Raw genomic sequence first — 22,649 nt, forward strand, 5'->3', positions numbered from 1 at the left:
ATGCTTCACAGAGTTCAACAGACACATCTCAACATCATGTTGGTTCTGTATTTTCTGTGCTCCGTTTAATTTACATAACAAATAAGGAACACTCAAAATGTGCACTTATAAATCATAACAATTTTAATCAAAATACAGCTGTACACAGAAGTCAAAGATCAAACATCGCACATACAATGATGTCTCTCCTGAGTTCTGCCCCATAGGACGTCCCAAGTAAGTCCCAAATTGTATTAAGCCCGAAGTCCAGCCCTAGTGATGTAACTGCATACGTCATTACCTGTTACTCATCCGACCAAGCTCATGCATAAAAAGCTATACCAACTTGCAAGAGAGATACAATAGTTCCATTGTTTTCTAAAGCCTCCGTAGTAAATGTCCACCCCCCCAACTTGATTTATAAAAGTATGTCTGACTAGCCTCTTATATCTTTTACTCCCCTGCAGGGCTCTATGTTTATCTTTGAAGTGCTTTCTCACAGACCCCATGCAATAATTCACACATTTCTCAGACCATTTCTTTATAAGATGCAGAGACTTTGAACAATTGTGAACAACACTGTGAACAATTTTAAAACCTTATAATGAATATACATACTGTTCATCTGTAGTCGAGGACCCTATACATGTGGAGGAGAGGTACCATAGCCCCTCCCCTTCTATTAATACAAGATAAGCATAATCAATTATTATATTACATCAAACATTTGGTGCAGCCCCTGTCATGACCCCAATTTGACCCCATCAATTAACTGTTCAGAGGACACTGTGTGAATCAATCCTTCATGGCCGAATTGCTGGAAAGAAATGAGTACTAAAGGATGCCAATAAGAAGAAGAGTCTTAGGCCTCCCGGGTGGCGCAGTGGTTAAGGGCGCTGTACTGCAGCGCCAGCTGTGCCACCAGCTGGCGATAGTAGATAGTAGCTACTAAAAACAATTGGATACCACGGAATTGGGGAGAAAAAGGGGTAAAATTCAACAACAACAAAAAACAACAAAAACAACAAAAACAAAAAAAGAAGAAGAGTCTTGCTGGGCCAAGAAACACGAGCAATAGACATTAGACCGGTGGAAATGTGTCCTTTGGTCTGTAGTCCAAATTGGAGATGTGTGGATGATCTCTGCATGTATATTTCCCACAATACAGCATGGAAGAGGAGGTGTTATGGTGTGGGAGTGCTTTGTTAGTGACACTGTCTATGATTTATTTAGAATTCAAGGCACACTTAACAGCATGGCTACCACAGCATTCTGCAACGATACGCCATCTCATCTGGTTTGGGCTTAGTGGGAGTATCATTTGTTTTCAAACAGGACAATGGGCCAACACACCTCCAGGCTTTGTAAAGGCTATTTGACCAAGAAGGAGAGTGATGGAGCGCTGCATCAGATGACCTGGCCTCCACAATCCCCCGACCTCAACCAAATTGAGATAGTTTGGGATGAGTTGGACCGCAGAGTGAAGGAAAAGCTGCCAACAAGTGCTCAGCATATGTGGGAACTCTTTCAATACTTTTTAGAAAAGCATTCCAGTTGAAGCTGGTTGAGAGAATGCAGAGTGTGGGGCAAAGCTGTCATCAAGGCAAAGAGTGGCTATTTGGCAAATCTCAAATATAAAATATATTTTGATTTGTTTAATACTTTTTAGTTACTACATGATTCCATATGTGTTATTTCATGGTTTTGATGTCTTCACTATTATTCTACAATATAGAAAATAGTCAAAACAAAGAAAAACACTTGAATGAGTAGGTGTTCTAAAAACTTTTGACCGGTAGTGTATTGTTTAGCTGGAATGGAATGTTCATATCCTGTGTACACAGAGTGTACAAAACGTTAGGAACACTTTCCAAATATTGAGTTGCACCCCGTTTGCCCTTAGAACAGCCACAATTCGTTGGGGCATGGACAACAAGGTGTCAAAAGAATTCCACAGGGATACTGGCCCATGTTGACTCCAATGCTTTCCACATTTGTGTCAGTTGGCTGGATGTCCTTTGGGCGGTGGACCATTCTTGATACACACACAGGAAACTGTTGAGCGTGAACAATCCAGCAGCGTTGCAGTTCTTGACACACTCAAACCTACTACCATACCCTGTTCAAAGGCACTTAAATATGTTTTCTTGCCATTCAACCTCTGAATGGCACACGTACACAATCCATGTCTCAATTGTCTCAAGGCCTGGAAATCCTTCTTTAACCTGTCTTCTCGCCTTCATCTTCACAAATTAAAGTGGATTTAACAGGTGACATCAATAAGGGATCATAGATTTCACATGGATTCACCTGGTCACTCTATGTCATGGAAAGAGCAGGTGTTCCTAATGTTCGATTCAATTAGTGGACTGTGATATGTGGTAGTCTCACCTAGCTATCTTAAGATGAGTGCACTTACTGTAAGTCGCTCTGGATAAGAGCACCTGCTAAATTACAAACATTTTAAATCTAAATGTTTTATACACAGATCTCATATTACAGAACTTAATTATTATAATTTTTTCAAATTTAAATATTGATTTGTACATTTATTTATAAAACATGTAGTTATTTGTTACATTTCACTGTGTAAAATTGAAGTCGGAAGCTTACATTTAGGTTGGAGTCATTAAAACTAATTTTTCAACCACTCCACAAATTTCTTGTTAACAAACTATAGTTTTGGCAAGTCGGTTAGGACATCTACTTTGTGCATGACACAAGTAATTTTCCCAACAATTGTTTACAGAGTATTTCACTTATACCTAACTGACTGTATCACAATTCCAGTGGGTCAGAAGTTTACACACACTAAGTTGACTGTGCCTTTAAACAGTTTGGGAAATTCCAGAAAATGATGTCAAGCTTCTGATAGGCTATTTGACATAATTTGAGTCAATTGGAGGTGTACCTGTGGATGTATTTCAAGGCCAACCTTCAAACTCAGTGCCTCTTTGCTTGACATCAAGGGGAAATCAAAAGAAAATCAGCCAAGATCTGGGAAAAAAAATTGTAGACCTCCACCAGTCTGGTTCATTCTTGGGAGCAATTTCCAAACGCCTGAAGGTACCACGTTCATCTGTACAAACAATAGTACGCAAGTATAAACACCATGGTACCACGCAGCCATCATACTGCTCAGGAAGGAAACCGTCTCCTAGAAATGGACATACTTTGTTGCAAAAAGTGCAAATCAATCCCAGAACAACAGCAAAGGACCTTGTGAAGATGCTGGAGGAAACAGGTACAAAAGCATCTATATCCACAGTAAAACGAGTCCTATATCGACATAACCTGAAAGGCCGCTCAGCAAGGAAGAAGCCACTGCTCAAAACCGCCATTAAAAAGCCAGGCTACGGTTTGCAACTGCACATGGGGACAAAGATCGTACTTTTTAAAGAAATGTCGTCTGGTCAGATGAAACAAAATTATAACTGTTTGGCCATAATGACCATCGTTATGTTTGGAGGAAAAAGGGGGAGGCTTGCAAGCCGAAGAACACCATCCCAACAGTGAAGCACGGGGGTGGTAGCATCATATTGTGGGGGGTATTGAAGGGACTGGTGCAGTTTACAAAATAGATGGCATGAGGACGGAAAATTATGTGGATGTATTGAAGCAACATCTCAAGACATCAGTCAGGAAGTTAAAGCTTGGTCGCAAATGGATCTTCCAAATGGACAACGACCCCAAGCATACTTCCAAAGTTGAAGCAAAATGGCTTAAGGACAACAAAGTCAAGGTATTGGAGTGGCCATCAGAAAGCCCTGACATCAATCCTATAGAAAATGTGTGGGAAGAACTGAAAAAGCGTGTGCGAGCAAGGAGGCCCACAAACCTGACTCAGTTACACCAGCTCTGTCAGGAGGAATGGGCCAACATTCACCCAACTTATTGTGGGAAGGTTGTGAAAGGCTACCCAAAACATTTGACCCAAGTTAAACAATTTAAAGGCAATGTTACCAAATACTAATTAAGTGTATACAAACTTCTGACCCACTGGGAATGTGATGCAATAAATAAAAGCTGAAATGAATCACTCTCTACACTATTATTCTGACATTTCACATTCTTCAAATAAAGTGATGATCCTAACTGACCTAAAGACAGGGAATCTTTATTAGGATTAAATGTCAGGGATTGTGAAAAACTGAGTTTAAATGTATTTGGCTAAGGTGTATGTAAACTTCTGACTTCAACTGTATAATTTTGAATAAAAAACATCATCATTTGTCTCTCTGAAATTAAACCATCAAGTGATATATTTTAAACAAATACATGTATGTCATTGAACAGCCCCATGCCATGATTAGATAGTGAAAAGCACACCAATCTCTTTAATAATTAATTTAAACAATAAAAGCTAATTAACCAACATTTCTGAAAATGGATATATAGTGTTCTGGAATGAAACTCTTCAATTGTCATTTCACTCTCAATATGAAAATACACTCTTTTGTACCAAAGGATTCTAAAGTAGGTAATAGTAATTTGTTAAACCATCAACCATCTCTTTTTAGTGAGAGGAGGTCTTCATCCATGTCCTCTGACAGCAGGTTTAGTCTTCATGTATCTTTCATGTAGAAAGAGATCTGGGCCAGTATTCACAAAGCATCTCAGAGTAGGAGTGCTCATCTAGGGTCAGTTTTGCCTTTTAAATCATAATGAATAAGCGTGAGAACCTGATCCTTGATCAGCACTCCTACTCTGAGGTGCTTTGTGAATGTGGGCCCTGACCCCGTTATTGAGACACAAACAATTCTGATGCAAATTCCTTTTGGATGAGAGGCACAGATCGCAGATTATCCTACAGAGTCTTGAATCCCTCCAGGGGAGAGAGAGAGAGAAAATGACAGACATGATGCTACAGCACACAGACTATTCAAAGAAACTAGACCATACAATTCTGATACTATATATTTGTCCAATCTGATTTTGCCACTGCCACTTTTAGCTTTGAGAAGGGGATAGAGACAGACAGACAGTCAGTTTCCTTTTCGTATTGACTACAAATATTTGCTGGATAGCTTGATGGCCCAGTTTCCATTTCAGTCAAGCAGGAACAATACAGGCTGTAATGTTGCTGAGACCTAAAGCCTGGCAGGGACAATGGTCAATTCCATGAGGTCAGACAGAAGTTCCCATCATCTGAATCAAACGTCAATTCAATTTAGATTATCTACATTTCCTTCATGCTCATTGTTGATGTGTTTTTTGTTTAAGTAGAATACACTGCATCTTACTGAAGGCTGCCTTTTAATGATTAGGTTACATGTTAGATTAGGTTACATGCTTGTATTTTCTTCACTTCTATATCTTAATGTTGTCTGTATGTTTCTCTGACCTAAACAGACGGACAGATGCACAGACAGACAGAAGGTGCAGGTCTGCATGCCAATGAACATCCAGAAGGAGAGTGCTAATGAAGACAACAGTGCCGTGCTATGATGGGAGGAGGGCCCCTCCGGTAAAAACGTGCCAGAGCTTCTAGCCAGCTGTGCAGTTGAGTCAACACGGATTCCCAGAAACACTACCACCAGCACCCAATTCCAAATGCAAAGCAACCTTGCTAACAACTCTCTCTCTCTCTCAGCTCTTGTGGGAGAGTAATCACTTACCCAGAGGGAGTAAGGATGTGCCTATTCAAAGGCTAACAAGTAATAGCTTACTTTGTTTATAGTAATTTGTATGATGGCACGTCTTTGAAGCAATAGCCTTCCGGCCCTCTCAACATCAAATCAACTTTTATAATGGTTGGTGATTCTTAAAATGGTCAGTGGGATGGAGTGTTGTCGGGCAGTTTATTCCTCTAAAAAGTGATTTGGGGTCCCTAACTGGAGCTGATACTTGTTATGTGTTATCTGAACACGAGATGTTACAAGTTTCATTGAACCTCAAAATAAGATCCTTGCAAAATCAATCTAGTGGCTATTTCTGCCTATATGCAAATCCACATTTATATATGATAATCCACAAGACATAACAATCATTGCGTAACATCATGCAGCTCTGCGAATCCATGTAAAAATGTCTCTAGCTATACAGTTGCTAGTAAAAGTTTACACACTCCTTGTTACGGTGCGTGAATGAGGACCCAAAAGCGAATTAACTTAAACAGAGCTTCTTTAATTACCAAACATAGGTAGGCTCAGACGGACCGGCAGATTCCGACAGGACAAGACAAGGTTACAGCAAACATGACGACAGTCTGGTTCAGGCATGAAACACAACAAACAAGAATCCGACAAGGACAGGAACAAAAACAGAGAGAGATATAGGGGACTAATCAGAGGGAAAAAGGGAACAGGTGGGAAAAGGGGTGACGAGGTGGTTAGGAGGAGACAAGGCACAGCTGGGGGAAAGAGGGGGAGAAAAGGTAACCTAACAACGACCAGCAGAGGGAGACAGGGTGAAGGGAAAGGACAGAGACAAGACACAACATGACAGTACATGACAGTACCCCCCCACTCACCGAGCGCCTCCTGGCGCACTCGAGGAGGAAACCTGGCGGCAACGGAGGAAATCCTCGATCAGCGCACGGTCCAGCACGTCCCGAGAGGGAACCCAACTCCTCTCCTCAGGACCGTACCCCTCCCAATCTACGAGGTACTGGTGACCACGGCCCCGAGGACGCATGTCCAAAATTCTACGGACCCTGTAGATGGGTGCGCCCTCGACAAGGATGGGGGGGGGGGGGGGGGAAGACGAGCGGGGGCGCGAAGGACGGGCTTGATGCAGGAGACATGGAAGACCGGGTGGACGCGACGAAGGTATCGCGGAAGAAGAAGTCGAACTGCGACAGGATTAATGACCCGAGAAATACGGAACGGACCAATGAACCGCGGGGTCAACTTGCGAGAAGCCGTCTTAAGGGGAAGGTTCTGAGTGGAGAGCCAAACTCTCTGACCGCGACAATATCTAGGACTCTTAGTTCTACGCTTATTAGCAGCCCTCACAGTCTGCGTCCTATAACGGCAAAGTGCAGACCTGACCCTCTTCCAGGTGCGCTCGCAACGTTGGACAAAAGCCTGAGCGGAGGGGACGCTGGACTCGGCGAACTGAGATGAGAACAGCGGAGGCTGGTACCCGAGGCTACTCTGAAAAGGAGATAGCCCGGTCGCAGACGAAGGAAGCGAGTTGTGGGCGTATTCTGCCCAGGGGAGCTGTTCTGACCAAGACGCAGGGTTACGAAAAGAAAGACTGCGTAAGATGCGACCAATAGTCTGATTGGCCCGTTCTGCTTGACCGTTAGACTGGGGGTGAAAGCCGGAAGAGAGACTGACGGAAGCCCCAATCAAACGGCAAAACTCCCTCCAAAATTGAGACGTGAATTGCGGACCTCTGTCCGAAACGACGTCTGACGGAAGGCCATGAATTCTGAAAACATTCTCGATGATGATTTGTGCCGTCTCTTTAGCAGAAGGAAGCTTAGCAAGGGGAATGAAATGAGCCGCCTTAGAGAACCTATCGACAACCGTAAGAATAACAGTCTTCCCCGCTGACGAAGGCAGTCCGGTGACAAAATCTAAGGCGATGTGAGACCACGGTCGAGAGGGAATAGGAAGCGGCCTGAGACGGCCGGCAGGAGGAGAGTTACCGGACTTAGTCTGCGCGCAGACCGAACAAGCAGCCACGAAACGACGCGTGTCATGCTCCCGGGTGGGCCACCAAAAACGCTGGCGAATGGAAGCAAGCGTACCCCGAACGCCAGGGTGGCCGGCTAACTTGGCAGAGTGAGCCCACTGAAGAACGGCCAGACGAGTAGGAACGGGAACGAAAAGAAGGTTCCTAGGACAAGCGCGCGGCGACGGAATGTGAGTGAGCGCTTGTTTTACCTGCCTCTCAATTCCCCAGACAGTCAACCCGACAACACGCCCCTCAGGGAGAATCCCCTCGGGGTCAGTGGAGGCTACTGAAGAACTGAAGAGACGAGACAAAGCATCAGGCTTGGTGTTCTTAGAGCCCGGACGATAAGAAATCACGAACTCGAAACGAGCGAAAAACAGCGCCCAACGCGCCTGACGCGCATTAAGTCGTTTGGCAGAACGGATGTACTCAAGGTTCCTATGGTCAGTCCAAACGACAAAAGGAACGGTCGCCCCCTCCAACCACTGTCGCCATTCGCCTAGGGCTAACCGGATGGCGAGCAGTTCGCGGTTACCCACATCATAGTTACGTTCCGACGGCGACAGGCGATGAGAAAAATACGCGCATGGGTGGACCTTGTCGTCAGAGAGGGAGCGCTGAGAAAGAATGGCTCCCACGCCCACCTCTGACGCGTCAACCTCGACAACGAACTGTCTAGAGACGTCAGGTGTAACAAGGATAGGAGCGGATGTAAAACGATTCTTGAGGAGATCAAAAGCTCCCTGGGCGGAAACGGACCACTTAAAGCACGTCTTGACAGAAGTAAGGGCTGTGAGAGGAGCTGCCACCTGACCGAAATTACGGATGAAACGACGATAGAAGTTCGCGAAGCCGAGAAAGCGCTGCAGCTCGACGCGTGACTTAGGGACGGGCCAATCAATGACAGCTTGGACCTTAGCGGGATCCATCTTAATGCCTTCAGCGGAAATAACAGAACCGAGAAATGTGACAGAGGAGGCATGAAAAGTGCACTTCTCAGCCTTCACAAAAAGACAATTCTCTAAAAGGCGCTGGAGGACACGTCGAACGTGCTGAACATGAATCTGGAGTGACGGTGAAAAAATCAGGATATCGTCAAGGTAAACGAAAACAAAGATGTTCAGCATGTCTCTCAGGACATCATTGACTAATGCCTGAAAGACAGCTGGAGCGTTAGCGAGGCCGAAAGGAAGAACCCGGTATTCAAAGTGCCCTAACGGAGTGTTAAACGCCGTCTTCCACTCGTCCCCCTCCCTGATGCGCACGAGATGGTAAGCGTTACGAAGGTCCAACTTAGTAAAAAACCTGGCTCCCTGCAGGATCTCGAAGGCTGAAGACATAAGAGGAAGCGGATAACGATTCTTCACTGTTATGTCATTCAGCCCTCGATAATCTATGCAGGGGCGCAGAGACCCGTCCTTCTTCTTGACAAAAAAAAACCCCGCTCCGGCGGGAGAGGAGGAGGGGACTATGGTACCGGCGTCAAGAGCTACAGACAAATAATCTTCGAGAGCCTTACGTTCGGGAGCCGACAGAGAGTATAGTCTACCCCGGGGGGGGGGTGGTTCCCGGAAGGAGATCAATACTACAATCATACGACCGGTGTGGAGGAAGAGAGGTGGCCCTGGACCGACTGAACACCGTGCGCAGATCGTGATATTCCTCCGGCACCCCTGTCAAATCACCAGGCTCCTCCTGTGAAGAAGAGACAGAGGAAACAGGAGGGATAGCAGACATTAAACATTTCACATGACAAGAGACGTTCCAGGAGAGGATAGAATTACTAGACCAATTAATGGAAGGATTATGACAAACTAGCCAGGGATGGCCCAAAACAACAGGTGTAAAAGGTGAACGAAAAATTAAAAAAGAAATGGTTTCACTATGATTACCAGAAACAGTGAGGGTTAAAGGTAGCGTCTCACGCTGAATCCTCGGGAGAGGACTACCATCCAGGGCGAACAAGGCCGTGGGCTCCTTTAACTGTCTGAGAGGAATGTCATGTTCCCGAGCCCAGGTCTCGTCCATAAAACAGCCCTCCGCCCCAGAGTCTATTAAGGCACTGCAGGAAGCTGACGAACCGGTCCAGCGTAGATGGACCGACAAGGTAGTGCAGGATCTTGAAGGAGAGACAGGAGTAGTAGCGCTCACCAGTAGCCCTCCGCTTACTGACGAGCTCTGGCCTTTTACTGGACATGAAGTGACAAGATGACCAGCGGAACCGCAATAGAGACAGAGGCGGTTGGTGATTCTCCGTTCCCTCTCCTTAGTCGAGATGCGGATACCTCCCAGCTGCATGGGCTCAGCACCCGAGCCGGCAGAGGAAGATGGTAGTGATGCGGAGAGGGGGGCGACGGAGAGCGCGAGCTCCTTTCCACGAGCTCGGTGACGAAGATCAACCCGTCGCTCAATGCGAATAGCGAGTTCAATCAAGGAATCCACGCTGGAAGGAACCTCCCGGGAGAGAATCTCATCCTTTACCTCTGCGCGGAGACCCTCCAGAAGACGAGCGAGCAAGGCCGGCTCGTTCCAGCCACTGGAGACAGCAAGAGTGCGAAACTCAATAGAGTAGTCTGTTATGGATCGATTGCCTTGACATAGGGAAGACAGGGCCCTGGAAGCCTCCTCCCCAAAAACAGATCGATCAAAAACCCGTATCATCTCCTCCTTAAAGTCCTGATACTGGTTAGTACACTCAGCCCTTGCCTCCCAGATTGCCGTGCCCCACTCACGAGCCCGTCCAATAAGGAGAGATATGACGTAGGCGACACGAGCAGTGCTCCTGGAGTAAGTGTTGGGCTGGAGAGAAAACACAATATCACACTGGGTGAGGAACGAGCGGCATTCAGTGGGCTCCCCAGAGTAACACGGCGGGTTATTGATTCTGGGCTCCGGAGATTCGAAAGCCCTGGAAGTGGCCGGTGGATCGAGGCGGAGATGGTGAACCTGTTCTGTGAGGTTGGAGACTTGGGTGGCCAGGGTCTCAACGGCATGTCGAGCAGCAGACACTTCCTGCTCGTGTCTGCCTAGCATCGCTCCCTGGATCCCGACGGCTGAGTGGAGAGGATCCGAAGTCGCTGGGTCCATTCTTGGTCGGATTCTTCTGTTACGGTGCGTGAATGAGGACCCAAAAGCGAATTAACTTAAACAGAGCTTCTTTAATTACCAAACATAGGTAGGCTCAGACGGACCGGCAGATTCCGACAGGACAAGACAAGGTTACAGCAAACATGACGACAGTCTGGTTCAGGCATGAAACACAACAAACAAGAATCCGACAAGGACAGGAACAAAAACAGAGAGAGATATAGGGGACTAATCAGAGGGAAAAAGGGAACAGGTGGGAAAAGGGGTGACGAGGTGGTTAGGAGGAGACAAGGCACAGCTGGGGGAAAGAGGGGGAGAAAAGGTAACCTAACAACGACCAGCAGAGGGAGACAGGGTGAAGGGAAAGGACAGAGACAAGACACAACATGACAGTACATGACACTCCTTGCACAATCTTCATATTTTTCTGCCTTAAAATAACATCAAAATAGGCAATATCTTTTTTTTTTATCCTACCGATCTACACAACCTACTCCAGATTTTCAAAGTGAAAGAGAAAATATAGAACATTTTTCAAATTAATATAAAGTAATATTAAGATGTTTGATTGCATATGTCTTCACACCCCACAGTTAATACTTGGTGGATGCATCTTTGGCAGCCATTACAGCTATGAATAATTTAAAATAAGATTCTACCAACTTTGCACAACTCTTAGGGCAACATTTATTGATTGTTTTTGTCAAAACTGCTCAAGCTCAGTAAATTTAGTCGGGAATTATTGATGGACAGCATTATTTAAACTTTCAATTTCAAGCAAATGTAAGTCAGAAATGAGACTGGACCACTCAGAAACACTTAACACCCATTGGAAAGCTATTCTGGTGTGTCTTTGGTACTAACATTTGTGCAATTGTCCCACTGAAAAATTAAACTCTATACCAGGGTTAAGTTTTCAGAAGAATGAGGCAGGGTTTGTGCTAACTTTTTACCTAGGCTTTGCTCCTTTCATATTTATTTTTATCCTGACAAACTCCCCTGTCTCTTTCGGTAACAAGTCCGCCCATAAGGTGATGCTGGAACATTCGGCAGCTCTAACTAAAGGCTAGAGATGCCGCTTTCAAGGAGTGGGACACTAATCCGGATGCGTATGCAAAATTCCGCTACAACCTCCAACGAGCCATCAAACAGGCACAGCGTCAATACAGGACTAAGATCAAATCTTACTACGCCGGCTCTGAAGCTCGTCGGATGTAGCAGGGCTTGCAAACTTTCATGGATTACAATGGGAACCCCAGCTGTGAGCTACCCAGTGACGCCTGCCTAGCAGACAAGCTAAATATCTTTTATGCTCGCTTCAAGGCAAGCAACACTGAACCATGCATGAGAGCGTCAGCTGTTTCAGACTACTGTGTGATCTCGCTCTCCGTAGTCAATGTGAATAAGACTTGAAACAGGTTAACATCCACGAGGATGAAGGGCAAGATGGATTACAGGATGCATACTGAGAGTTTGCGCTGATCAGCTGGCAAGTGTCTTCATGGACATTTTCAACCTCTCCCTGGCCCGGTCTGTATTGTTTCAAGCAGACCACCATAGTCCCTGTGCCCAAGAATGCCAAAGTAACTATCGCCCAGTAGCACTCACATCTGTAGCGATGAAATGCTTTGAAAGGCTAGTCATGGCTCACATCAACACCATCATCCCAGACACCTTGGACCCACTCCAATTCGCATACCGCCCCAACAGATCAACAGATGACGCAATCTCTATTGCACTCAACACTGCCCTCTCCCACCTGGATAAGAGGAACACCTATGTGAGATTGCTGTCACTGACTGCAGCTAAGCATTCAATCCCATAATGCCCTCCAAGCTCATCACTAAGCTCAGGACCCTGGGACTGAACACCTCCCTCTGCATTTGGATCAGACAGAAGTTTGACGGACCGCCCCTAGGTGGTGAGGGTAGGCAACAATATATCCGCCATGCTGACCCTCAACATGGGGGCCCCATGACTGCGTGGCCGTGCACGACTCCAACACCTCATTAAGTTTGCTGACAACATGACGGTGGTAGGTAGGCCTGATCACAGACAACAATGAGACAGCCTATAGGGAGGAGGTCAGTGACCTGGCAGTGTGGTGCCAGGACAACAACCTTTCCCTCAACATCAGCAAGACAAAGGAGTTGATTGTGGAATACGCCCCCATCCACATCATCAACAGGACTGTAGTAGAGGGTGTTTTGATTCAAGTTCCTCATTGTACACATCAATAAGGACATGGTCCACACAAACACACTCCAACACAGTTGTAAAGAAGACACAGCAACACCTCTTACCCCACAGGAGGCTGAAAAGATGTGTCATGGGCCCTCAGATCCTCAAAAGATTCTACAGCTGCACCATTGAGAACATTTTGACTGGCTGCATCACCGCTTGGTATGACAACTGCTAGGCATCTGACTGCAAGGCACTACAGAGGGTAGTGCGTATGGCCCAGTACATTACTGGGGCCGAGCTCCCTGCCATCCAGGACCTCTATACCAGGACCTCTAGGCCCTATATATTGTCAAAGACTCCAGCCACCCAAGTCATAGACTGTTCTCTCTCTACTGCCGCATGGCAAGTGGTACCGATACACAAAGTCTGGAAACAACAGGACCCTGAACAACTTCTACACCCCCAAGCTATAAGACTGCCTAAATAGTTAAAGTGGCAATATGTAACTTTCCGGGCGACCCGGCCAAATTCACATAGAAATGTGAATTATAGATCTATCATTCTACTTGAATTATAGATATATCATTCTAAGAAGCAGTAGATCAGTTCTATAAGCACTATTTCAATGCTTCCCTTTCTTAAGTTTTGTTTTTGCATCTTTTACTTTCAATTTTGTACACCAGTTTCAAACAACTGAAACAACAATATTGTTGTTTATGGGAAATATATTTCACAGCGGTTTAGATAGTACAATGATTCTCTACACTATACTAGCTTATTTGTCACATAAATTAGGCGACCTATTAGAGTTTTAGCAACCAGGAAATGGCGGATGGATTTCTGCATAGTGCAACTTTAATCAAATAGCTACCCGGACTATCTGTATTGACTACCCTTTGCACTCTTTTGACTCATCTGCTGCTACTGCTTATTATGTATCCTGGTGCCTAGTCACTTTACCCCTACCTATATGTACATATATATATACCTCGATTACCTCGTATCCCTTCAAATCGACCCGATTTGTACCCTGTGTATATAGCCAAGTTATCGTTACTCATTGTGTATTTATTCCTTGTGTTATTGTTTTTATATTGGTTTTCTATTTTTCTCTCTGCATTGTTGGGTAGGGCCTGTATCTGTTGTTTGATTTGATTTTTTTTTAAATACGATTCCTCAGAAACGTCAATAATGCACCCACCTTTCTTTCCCCACCATGGTCCCTCAGGAACTGAGTAGCAGACATCTTTGAATTCAATGTTAACTGCTGGTCGACGTGGCAGGTAGGAAAAACGTTGGGCTTCAGTTAGACTGTTCTCCACTTTCTTGAGATGCCCATGTAATAATGGAGTCTGTTGACTTCTCACATGATTGGATACCACCTCATCGATAGATACACATACAGTTCTGGGGTCCAGCATCAGATCAGGAGGCCCATTGGTGTTCTGGTGATGATGAAGAGAGAGGTAAAATAGGTGGTTTGGGGTATAAAATTATTGAATTGTCAAAAAGTTAGCAAACAAAATGCGGCAGGTTACACTGGCCACCTCACCACTTGTTTTGATAACAATCATAGACAATTCTTGTGATGCAAGGAATGACAGTCCATGACATAGTCATAGTTTCAAACATTTGAGGCTATACATTGTTTGTTTACGATCTTCTTATTAAAAAATAAAATTGAGTAAAAAAATGTTGGGTTATTATAGACCAAGACCGTTTTGTTAAGACTGAGAGGCATTTATAAGTTATATTCTTCAAGAATCAATGTCAATAATTGTAATTTGACCACTAAACAGATCCCAGACAACAATAAAACTTGAATACAATAAAGATATCTTAAAAAACAATTAATTGATAAGACATGTACATATCTGATCATTTCACCTTTCAGATTACGATTTAGGCAAAGTGCATATTGGCGTAGGCTACTGCAGAGTCGCCTAATCTGTTTCTATCTATATGCAGTGTGCCGGGGTTACAATCGGACAAAGCTTAGCTTACTCTGAGCGCAAAGAAAAACAACAGCCATGCAATAATTAGCCTGATACTGATGAACTACATGGTATGTGTTAACTACATATGCAAATTGAGTAATTCAATATTGATTATTGAAGAATGAGGGCAGCCATTCTATCTATGGTTCATACACAAAATAATGCTGTGTTGTTTGGGTGTATAAATACATTTGATTGATTGAGTTATAATTTCAGAACAAAAATATTGTCATACTGAAGTAAGAACAGACAAACACCAAAGAAAAGACACGGGTGTATAAGGTAATGTCAGCTAACTGTCAGTAACTGTCAGCTAGTTGGATTGTTTTCTTTAAAAAGAGTGCAGTTGGGTTGTTGATGCTGGGTTATTGGTGCTGGGTTATTGGTGCTGGGTTATTGAGACATGTAGATATGTACTATATGTAGTTCAGTAGGGGTGTGGCTTTCAGATTGTTGTAAGAGTAAATGTCATTCTTGTTAATCTGTTCTGTTGTATAGTTATCACATGTTATGGTAGAACATTTAAATTTTTGTAGCTTCAATGAGCCTTAAGTTCCCTTTAAAGCCTACACAAATCCCATTGTCGGGATAGATACCACCTTATGTAATATGTAATAAATAATCTTAATATTCTAGAAGAATGTGCAAAATAATAAAGATTTTAAGGAGACATTTTATTTGCAGTATCTAAACTTAACATGGTGAGAAGGAATGACATTTACTCTCATGAATAATATCTATCAGAAAGCCACACCCTAATATGCCACGCCTCCTGAAAATAACCTAGTTACATTAAAAAAACACAGCTGCTAGGTCAACCCAGCATGAAATTAAAAATACCCAATTGATGGTTAAATTAACACATGTTTGGGTAATCCCAACAACCCAACATGTTGAGTTATTCACGCAACCCAACTGTCTTGGTCAAAATAACCCAGCATATGCTCTTTCCAATATTTACCCAGCCCTGGGTTACCAAATAACCCAAATTGGGTTCTTTTTAAGCCAGCATTTCTTTAAGGTCCATAAATTAAAACAAAAAGCCTACATGAGAACCTCACACACTGATATAGTCATGTTGCCTAATAATCAACAAATATTGTTATCAATATTGAAATTATCATGATTTGAAAAGGCAAAACATCTATTCATGTATTTCCCACAGTATTGACACAATCATAATGTGTTTCCATTATTTGTAGAGGGGTTATCACAGTTCATATTCTCATCTAGGCTGCCTATTATGATGAACAATTTTGGATGAGCAAAACTGATCGACTATGAAAAGCCAAATGTAATTTACTCCTGAGGTGCTGACCTGTTGCACCCTGTGATTATTATTATTTGGTCATCTATGAACATTTGAACATCTTGGCAATGTTCTGTTATAATCTCCACCCGGCACAGTCAGAAGAGGACTGGCCAACCCTCATAGCCTGGTTCCTCTCTAGGTTTCTTCATAGGTTCTGGCCTTTCTAGGGAGTTTTTCCTAGCCACCGTGCTTCTACACCTGCATTGCTTGCTGTTTGGGGTTTTAGGGTGGATTTCTATACAGCACTTTGTGACATCAGCTGATGTAAGAAGGGCTTTATAAATACATTTGATTTATTTAAATTGGATTGATAGAAAAATGCTGATCAGACATGTTCATTTATAGAAATGCATTGAAAGAAATGCACAACTTGCCTGGCCAACATTGTAAATAAGCATTTGCTCATAATCAACTTGCCTGGTTCAATAAAGGTTAAATAAAATAATGAAATTATGTCATTTAAGAAAATACCATCAATATTACCCCAATACATTGTCACAATCACGTTATTCATGTTTAATGAATAAGAGTTTTCTTACCATTATGATGGAGTTAGTGACAGTGGCGTTATTGACAGAAAAGGCTGCCATAACACATTCCATTCCTCCTAGATTTTTTTTCTCCAATAAAAGGACAAAAATATCCCACCTAATAACCTGCAAACATCTGTTGCATCGCCGCTTCGTGTGCACTGCGCTCGATGTGTTCACTCTTTCTATTCTTTCCCGCGTGTCTTGCCTGCCCTGTGCCCAGGACGAAATAAGTAGCCTATTTGTTTACAAACGCACAACCAACCACAGTGTTAGGAAAGTGACGTCACAGACTGGACTGGCGACAACTGGAGGTGTATGGATTTAAGGAGCATACATGGACAAAGACACTCGCCTCTCTCCAGGTTGTTGTTCGTCGAATTGCACAATACGCACCTAATCTTCAATTTGCCAGACACGATGTAGGCCTACAATACAAACATTATAATAGGCTAAGTAGCTGAGCTGATATTACGTTCTCTTACGCTTCGAACACACCAACAGCTTTATCACCAGAATTACATTAATTTCCAATGAAACGCTGCGTTTTGCCTTGCAGCATTGCGTTGCAGAGGAAGTGCGTTTGGTGTGGTACATAAATGGGATTTATCGAACATATGCGTCCAACTGTATGCGTAGTAGACGGCTTGACAGACATGGTAGCAGAAGGTGAATGTTGAACTTTTGTTGCATACATATCCAGATGATGCCGAGTATTTTTTTGAGCAAAACACTGTTGGAAACGTTATGCTAACAACAACATTGATACTTGTAAAAATGTCAATTCTGAAAGTTTGTCCTGTACAACTGGGGTGCTGAAATTCTAACGTTTAATAAAAACTTTGATCCCCTGTTGATTTTGTACGTTTGCCCACTGACAAAGAATTGACCAGTCTATAATTTTAATGGTAGGTTTATTTGAACAGTGAGAGACAGAATAACAACAACAAAAATCCAGAAAAACGCATGTAAAAAAAAGTATAAATTTATTTGCATTTTAATGAGGGAAATAAGTATTTGACCCGCTCTCAATCAGAAAGATTTCTGGCCCCCAGGTGTCTTTTATACAGGTAACGAGCTAAGATTAGGAGAACATGCTTAAAGGGAGTGCTCCTAATCTCAGTTTGTCACCTGTATAAAAGACACCTGTCCACAGAAGCAATCAATCAATCAGATTCCTCACTGTTCAAATAAACCTACCATTAAAATTATAGACTGATCATTTCTTTGTCAGTGGGCAAACGTACAGAATCAGCAGGGGATCAAATACTGTTTTCCCTCACTGTACATCCGCAAGACGAATGGGTGTGTTCCAATTGGGAAAGAGGGATACCTAAATCCAACGTATGCACTGCAACTGCCTCTGCAACGCAATGCTGCAAGGCAAACGTAGCGTTTCATTGGAAATTAATGTAATTCGGGTGTAAAAGCTGTTGGTGTGTTCGAAGCATAAGATAACATAATCTCAGCTCAGCTACCTAGCCTATTAGAATGTTTGTATTGTAGGCCTACAATACAAACCCACTCGTAGCACCCGCTCCAGCAGGTATATCTCACTGGCCACCCCCAAAGCCAATTCCTCCTTTGGTCGTCTTTCCTTCCAGTTCTCTGCTGCCAATGACTGGAACGAACTGCAAAAATCTCTGAAGCTGGAGACTCATATCTCCCTCACTAGCTTTAAGCGCCAGCTGTCAGAGCAGCTCACAGATCACTGCACCTGTACATAGCCCATCTGTAAACAGCCCATATATCTACCTACCTCATCCCCATACGGTATTTATTTATTTATCTTGCTCCTTTGCACCCCAGTATCTCTACTTGCACATTCATCTTCTGCACATCTACCATTCCAGTGTTTTAATTGCTATATTGTAATTACTTCGCCACCATGGTCTATTTATTGCCTTAACTCCCTTATCTTACCTCACTTGCACTCACTGTATGTACACTTTTTGTTTTCTTTTGTTCTACTGTATTATTGACTGTATGTTTTGTTTATTCCGTGTGTAACTCTGTGTTGTTGTATGTGTCGAATTGCTATGCTTTATCTTGGCCAGGTCGCAGTTGCAAATGAGAACTTGTTCTCAACTAGCCTACCTGGTTAAATAAAGATACAATAAAAAATAAACTTCCTCTGCAACGCAATTCTGCAAGGCAAACGCAGCGTTAAGATCTAGATTATGTAAGATCTAAATAAGCAGCAGCCACTTGTATTCAAATCAAATCAAGCTTTATTTATATAGCAAATTTCAGACATGAATCATGCACCAAATACAACCTTACAGTGAAATGCTTACTTACAAGCCCTTAACCATCAATGCAGTTTTAAGAAAAAATATATATATATTTAAAGAGCAGTAGTAAAATAACAATAGCAAGGCATATACAGGGGGCACCGTTACAGAGTCAATGTGCGGGGGCACCAGTTAGGTGACATAATAGTGGTAATAAACTCAGCAAAAAAAGAAATGTCCTCTCACTGTCAACTGCATTTATTTTCAGCAAACTTAACATGTGTAAATATTTCTATGAAAATAACAAGATTCAACAACTGAGACAAACTGAACAAGTTCCATAGACATGTGACTAACAGAAATGGAATAATGTGTCCCTGAACAAACTTGCAAAATCAAAAGTAACGGTCTGGTGTGGCCAGTATCTGGTGTGGCCATCAGCTGCATTAAGTACTGCAGTGCATCTCCTCCTCGTGGACTGCACCAGATTTGCCAGTTCTTGCTGTGAGATGTTACCCCACTCTTTCACCAAGGCACCTGCAAGTTCCTGGACATTTCTGGGGTGAATGGCCCTAGCCATCACCCTCCGATCCAACAGGCCCAGGCGTGCTCAATGGGATTGAGATCTGAGCTCTTCGCTGGCCATGGCAGAACACTGACATTCCTGTCTTGCAGGAAATCACACACAGAACTAGCAGTATGGCTGGTGGCATTGTCATGCTGGAGAGTCATATCAGGATAAGCCTGCAGGAAGGGTACCACATGAGGGAGAAAGATGTCTTCCCTGCAACGCACAGCGTTGAGATTGCCTGCAATGACAACAAGCTCAGTCCAACGATGCTGTAACATACCGCCCCAGAACATGACGGACCCTCCACCTCCAAATCGATCCTGCTCCAGAGTACAGAGTACATTCCTTCTACGATAAACGTGAATCCGACCATCACCCCTGGTGAGACAAAACCGCGACTCGTCAGTGAAGAGCACTTTTTGCCAGTCCTGTCTGGTCCAGGGACGGTGGGTTTGTGCCCATAGGCGACGTGGCCAAGTTGCCGACGACGTTGTGAAGTTATTGGGATTTTTACGAATTATCTTTGAAAGACAGTGTCCTGAAAAAGGGATGTTTCTTTTTTTGCTGAGTTTATATACAACGCATATACAACTGCACTTCACAGGAAGAACCAAATAAACAATTAAAATAAAAACTGAAACATTTTCTACACAATCAACATAAGAGTATAAAAAGCTGAAACACTAAAAAAGCACCCTAAGGAAAAGCAAAGCTTTGTTTTTTAAGATCCCTTTTAAATATGTCCACAGTTTCGGCCCCACTCAGGTTCTATGGCAGGCTATTCCAGAGGCAGGGGGTATAGTAACTCAAAGCTGCCTCTCCATGCCTCTTGGTCCTAGGCTTTGTGATAGTTAAAAGGCCAGAGGACCTGAGGGACCTACTGGGTACATAACTTAAAAGCATGTCTGAAATGTAAGGGTGCTCAATAGTAGATAGATTTTGACAACCAATAGAAGCATCTTAAAATGAATTACAAAACTCACAGGCAGCCAATGCAGAGACTTTAAAACCGATGTAATGTGTGCTCTCCGTCTGGTCTTGGTCAGTACCCATTGGCTTTCTTGAGTAGGCAACACAGAAGAGCATTACAGTAGTCAAGCCTGCTTGCAATAAATGCATGGATGAGTCTCTGTATCAGCCTGAGATAGAAACGGCCGCACCTTGGCAATGTTCCTCAGGTGGTAAAAAAGCTATTTTGGTCACATTCCTAATGTGGGATTCTAAATTGAGTTCAGAATCTGAACTTACACCCAGGTTTTTTACCTAGTGTTTTATCTTTATTGCCCGTGAATTAAAATGTGCGGCCAAATTCTTTCTCTGTGCTTTGGCTCCAATAATAAGTACCTCGGTCTTGTCTTGATTTAGCTAGAGGAAGTTGTGAGCCGTCCAAGTATTTCAATTACTAATACAGACTAATCATTTATCTGTGGAGCTAAAATCATTTGGAGACACAGACATTTAAAGTTGTGTTTTGTCTGCGTAGCAAGTGAAAATCAATGTTGGGCCTTCTGATAACACTTCCAAGGGGTAACATGTACGGATCAAAAATATAAACGCAACATGTAAAATATAGGTCCCATGTTTCATGAGCTGTAATTAAAGATCCCAGAAATGTTCAATATGCACAATAAGCACATTTCTTTCAAATTCTGTGCACAAATTTGTTTACATCCCTGTTTAGTGAGCATTTCTCCTTTACCAAGATAATCAATCCACCTGACAGGTGTGGCATATCAAGAAGCTGATTAAACGGCATGATCATTACACAGGTGCACCTTGTGCTGGGGACACTAAAAGGCCACTCTACTTTTCCCAACATTTTTTGTGTTACAGCCGGAATGGTATGGGCAGGCATAAGCTACAAACAACAAACACAATTGCATTTTATCAATGGAAATTTTAATGCACAGAGATACTGTGACGAGATCCTTAGGCTCATTGTCGTGCCAGTCATCTGTCACCTTCACCTCATGTTTCAGCATGATAATGCACGTCCCCATGTTGCAAGGATCTGTACACAATTCCTGGAAGCTGAAAATATTTCACTTCTTCCATGGCCTGCATAATCATCATTCTTGTCACCCATTGAGCAGGTTTGGGATGCTCTAGATCGACATGTACGACAGCGTGTTCCAGTTTCCACCAATGCCCAATAACTTCGCACAGCCATTGAAGAGGAGTGGGACAACTTTCCACAGGCCACAATCAACAGCCTGATCAACTCTATGCGAAGGGCATGTTGCGCTGCATGTGGCAAATTTTGTCACACCAGATACTGACTGGTTTTCTGATCCACGCCCCTACCTTTTCTTTTAAGGGCATCTGTGACTAACAGATACAAATCCGAATTCCCAGTCATGTGAAATCTATAGATTAGGGCCTAATGAATTTATTTCAATTGACTGATTTCCTTATATGAACTGTAACTCAGTAAAATCTTTGAAATTGTTGCATGTTGAGTTCATATTTTTGTTCAGTACAGCTAGGCTAGCCTAAGCATAGAGCAGAGCTGTCTGACAAAATAATTGCACTAGTTTTTCAAATTAGATGAGGCATACTTTCACAAACTGTCTCTATTCCTGTCTCTTGTCCTTGTGTTGGGTACTTTCCTCTATCATGCGATCTGTGTGTATCTAAACTAACAAGTTAATTGCCTTGCCACATTTTTTGCAGTATTACTTAATTGCCTTGCTGCAAACAGGATGCATGTTTTGGAATATTATTTTTTTAGTACAGGCTTCCTTCTTTTCACTCAGTCAATTAGATTAGTATTGTGGAAGAGTAACTACAATGTTGTTGATCCATCCTCAGTTTTCTCCTATCACAACCATTAAACACTAACTGTTTTAAAGTCACAATTGGCCTCATGGTGAAATCCGTGAGCGGTGTCCTTCCTCTCCTGCAACGGAGTTAGGAAGGACACCTGTATCTTTGTAGTGACTGGGTGTATTGATACACCATTCAAAGTGTAATTAATAACTTCACCATGCTCAAAGGGATATTCAATGTCTGTTTTTCTACCGATCTACCAATAGGTGCCATTCTTTGTGAAGCATTGGAAAATCTCGCTGGTCTGTGTGGTTGAAATTAACTGCTCGACAGAGGGACCTTAGAGGTAGTCATTCAAAA

At 43.2% G+C, this 22,649-nt stretch overlaps 1 protein-coding gene across 1 annotated transcript in view; it reads right to left on the reverse strand.

Moving 5' to 3' along the window:
- LOC110503512 (ATP-binding cassette sub-family G member 1) overlaps nucleotides 1-16,969 on the reverse strand; it is a 60,240-nt gene extending 43,271 nt beyond the window's left edge. Inside the window, exons 1-2 of the mRNA XM_021581856.2 lie at nucleotides 16,725-16,969; nucleotides 14,078-14,321 (exon numbers count right to left, since the gene is read on the reverse strand). Coding sequence (XP_021437531.1) covers nucleotides 14,078-14,321; nucleotides 16,725-16,787 — 307 coding nt within the window. The 5' untranslated portion in view covers nucleotides 16,788-16,969. The remainder of the gene's footprint in view (nucleotides 1-14,077; nucleotides 14,322-16,724) is intronic.
- Nucleotides 16,970-22,649: the final 5,680 nt, after the last annotated feature.

The sequence above is a fragment of the Oncorhynchus mykiss genome, chromosome 24 (genome assembly GCF_013265735.2).
Source record: "Oncorhynchus mykiss isolate Arlee chromosome 24, USDA_OmykA_1.1, whole genome shotgun sequence".
NCBI lineage: Eukaryota > Metazoa > Chordata > Actinopteri > Salmoniformes > Salmonidae > Oncorhynchus > Oncorhynchus mykiss.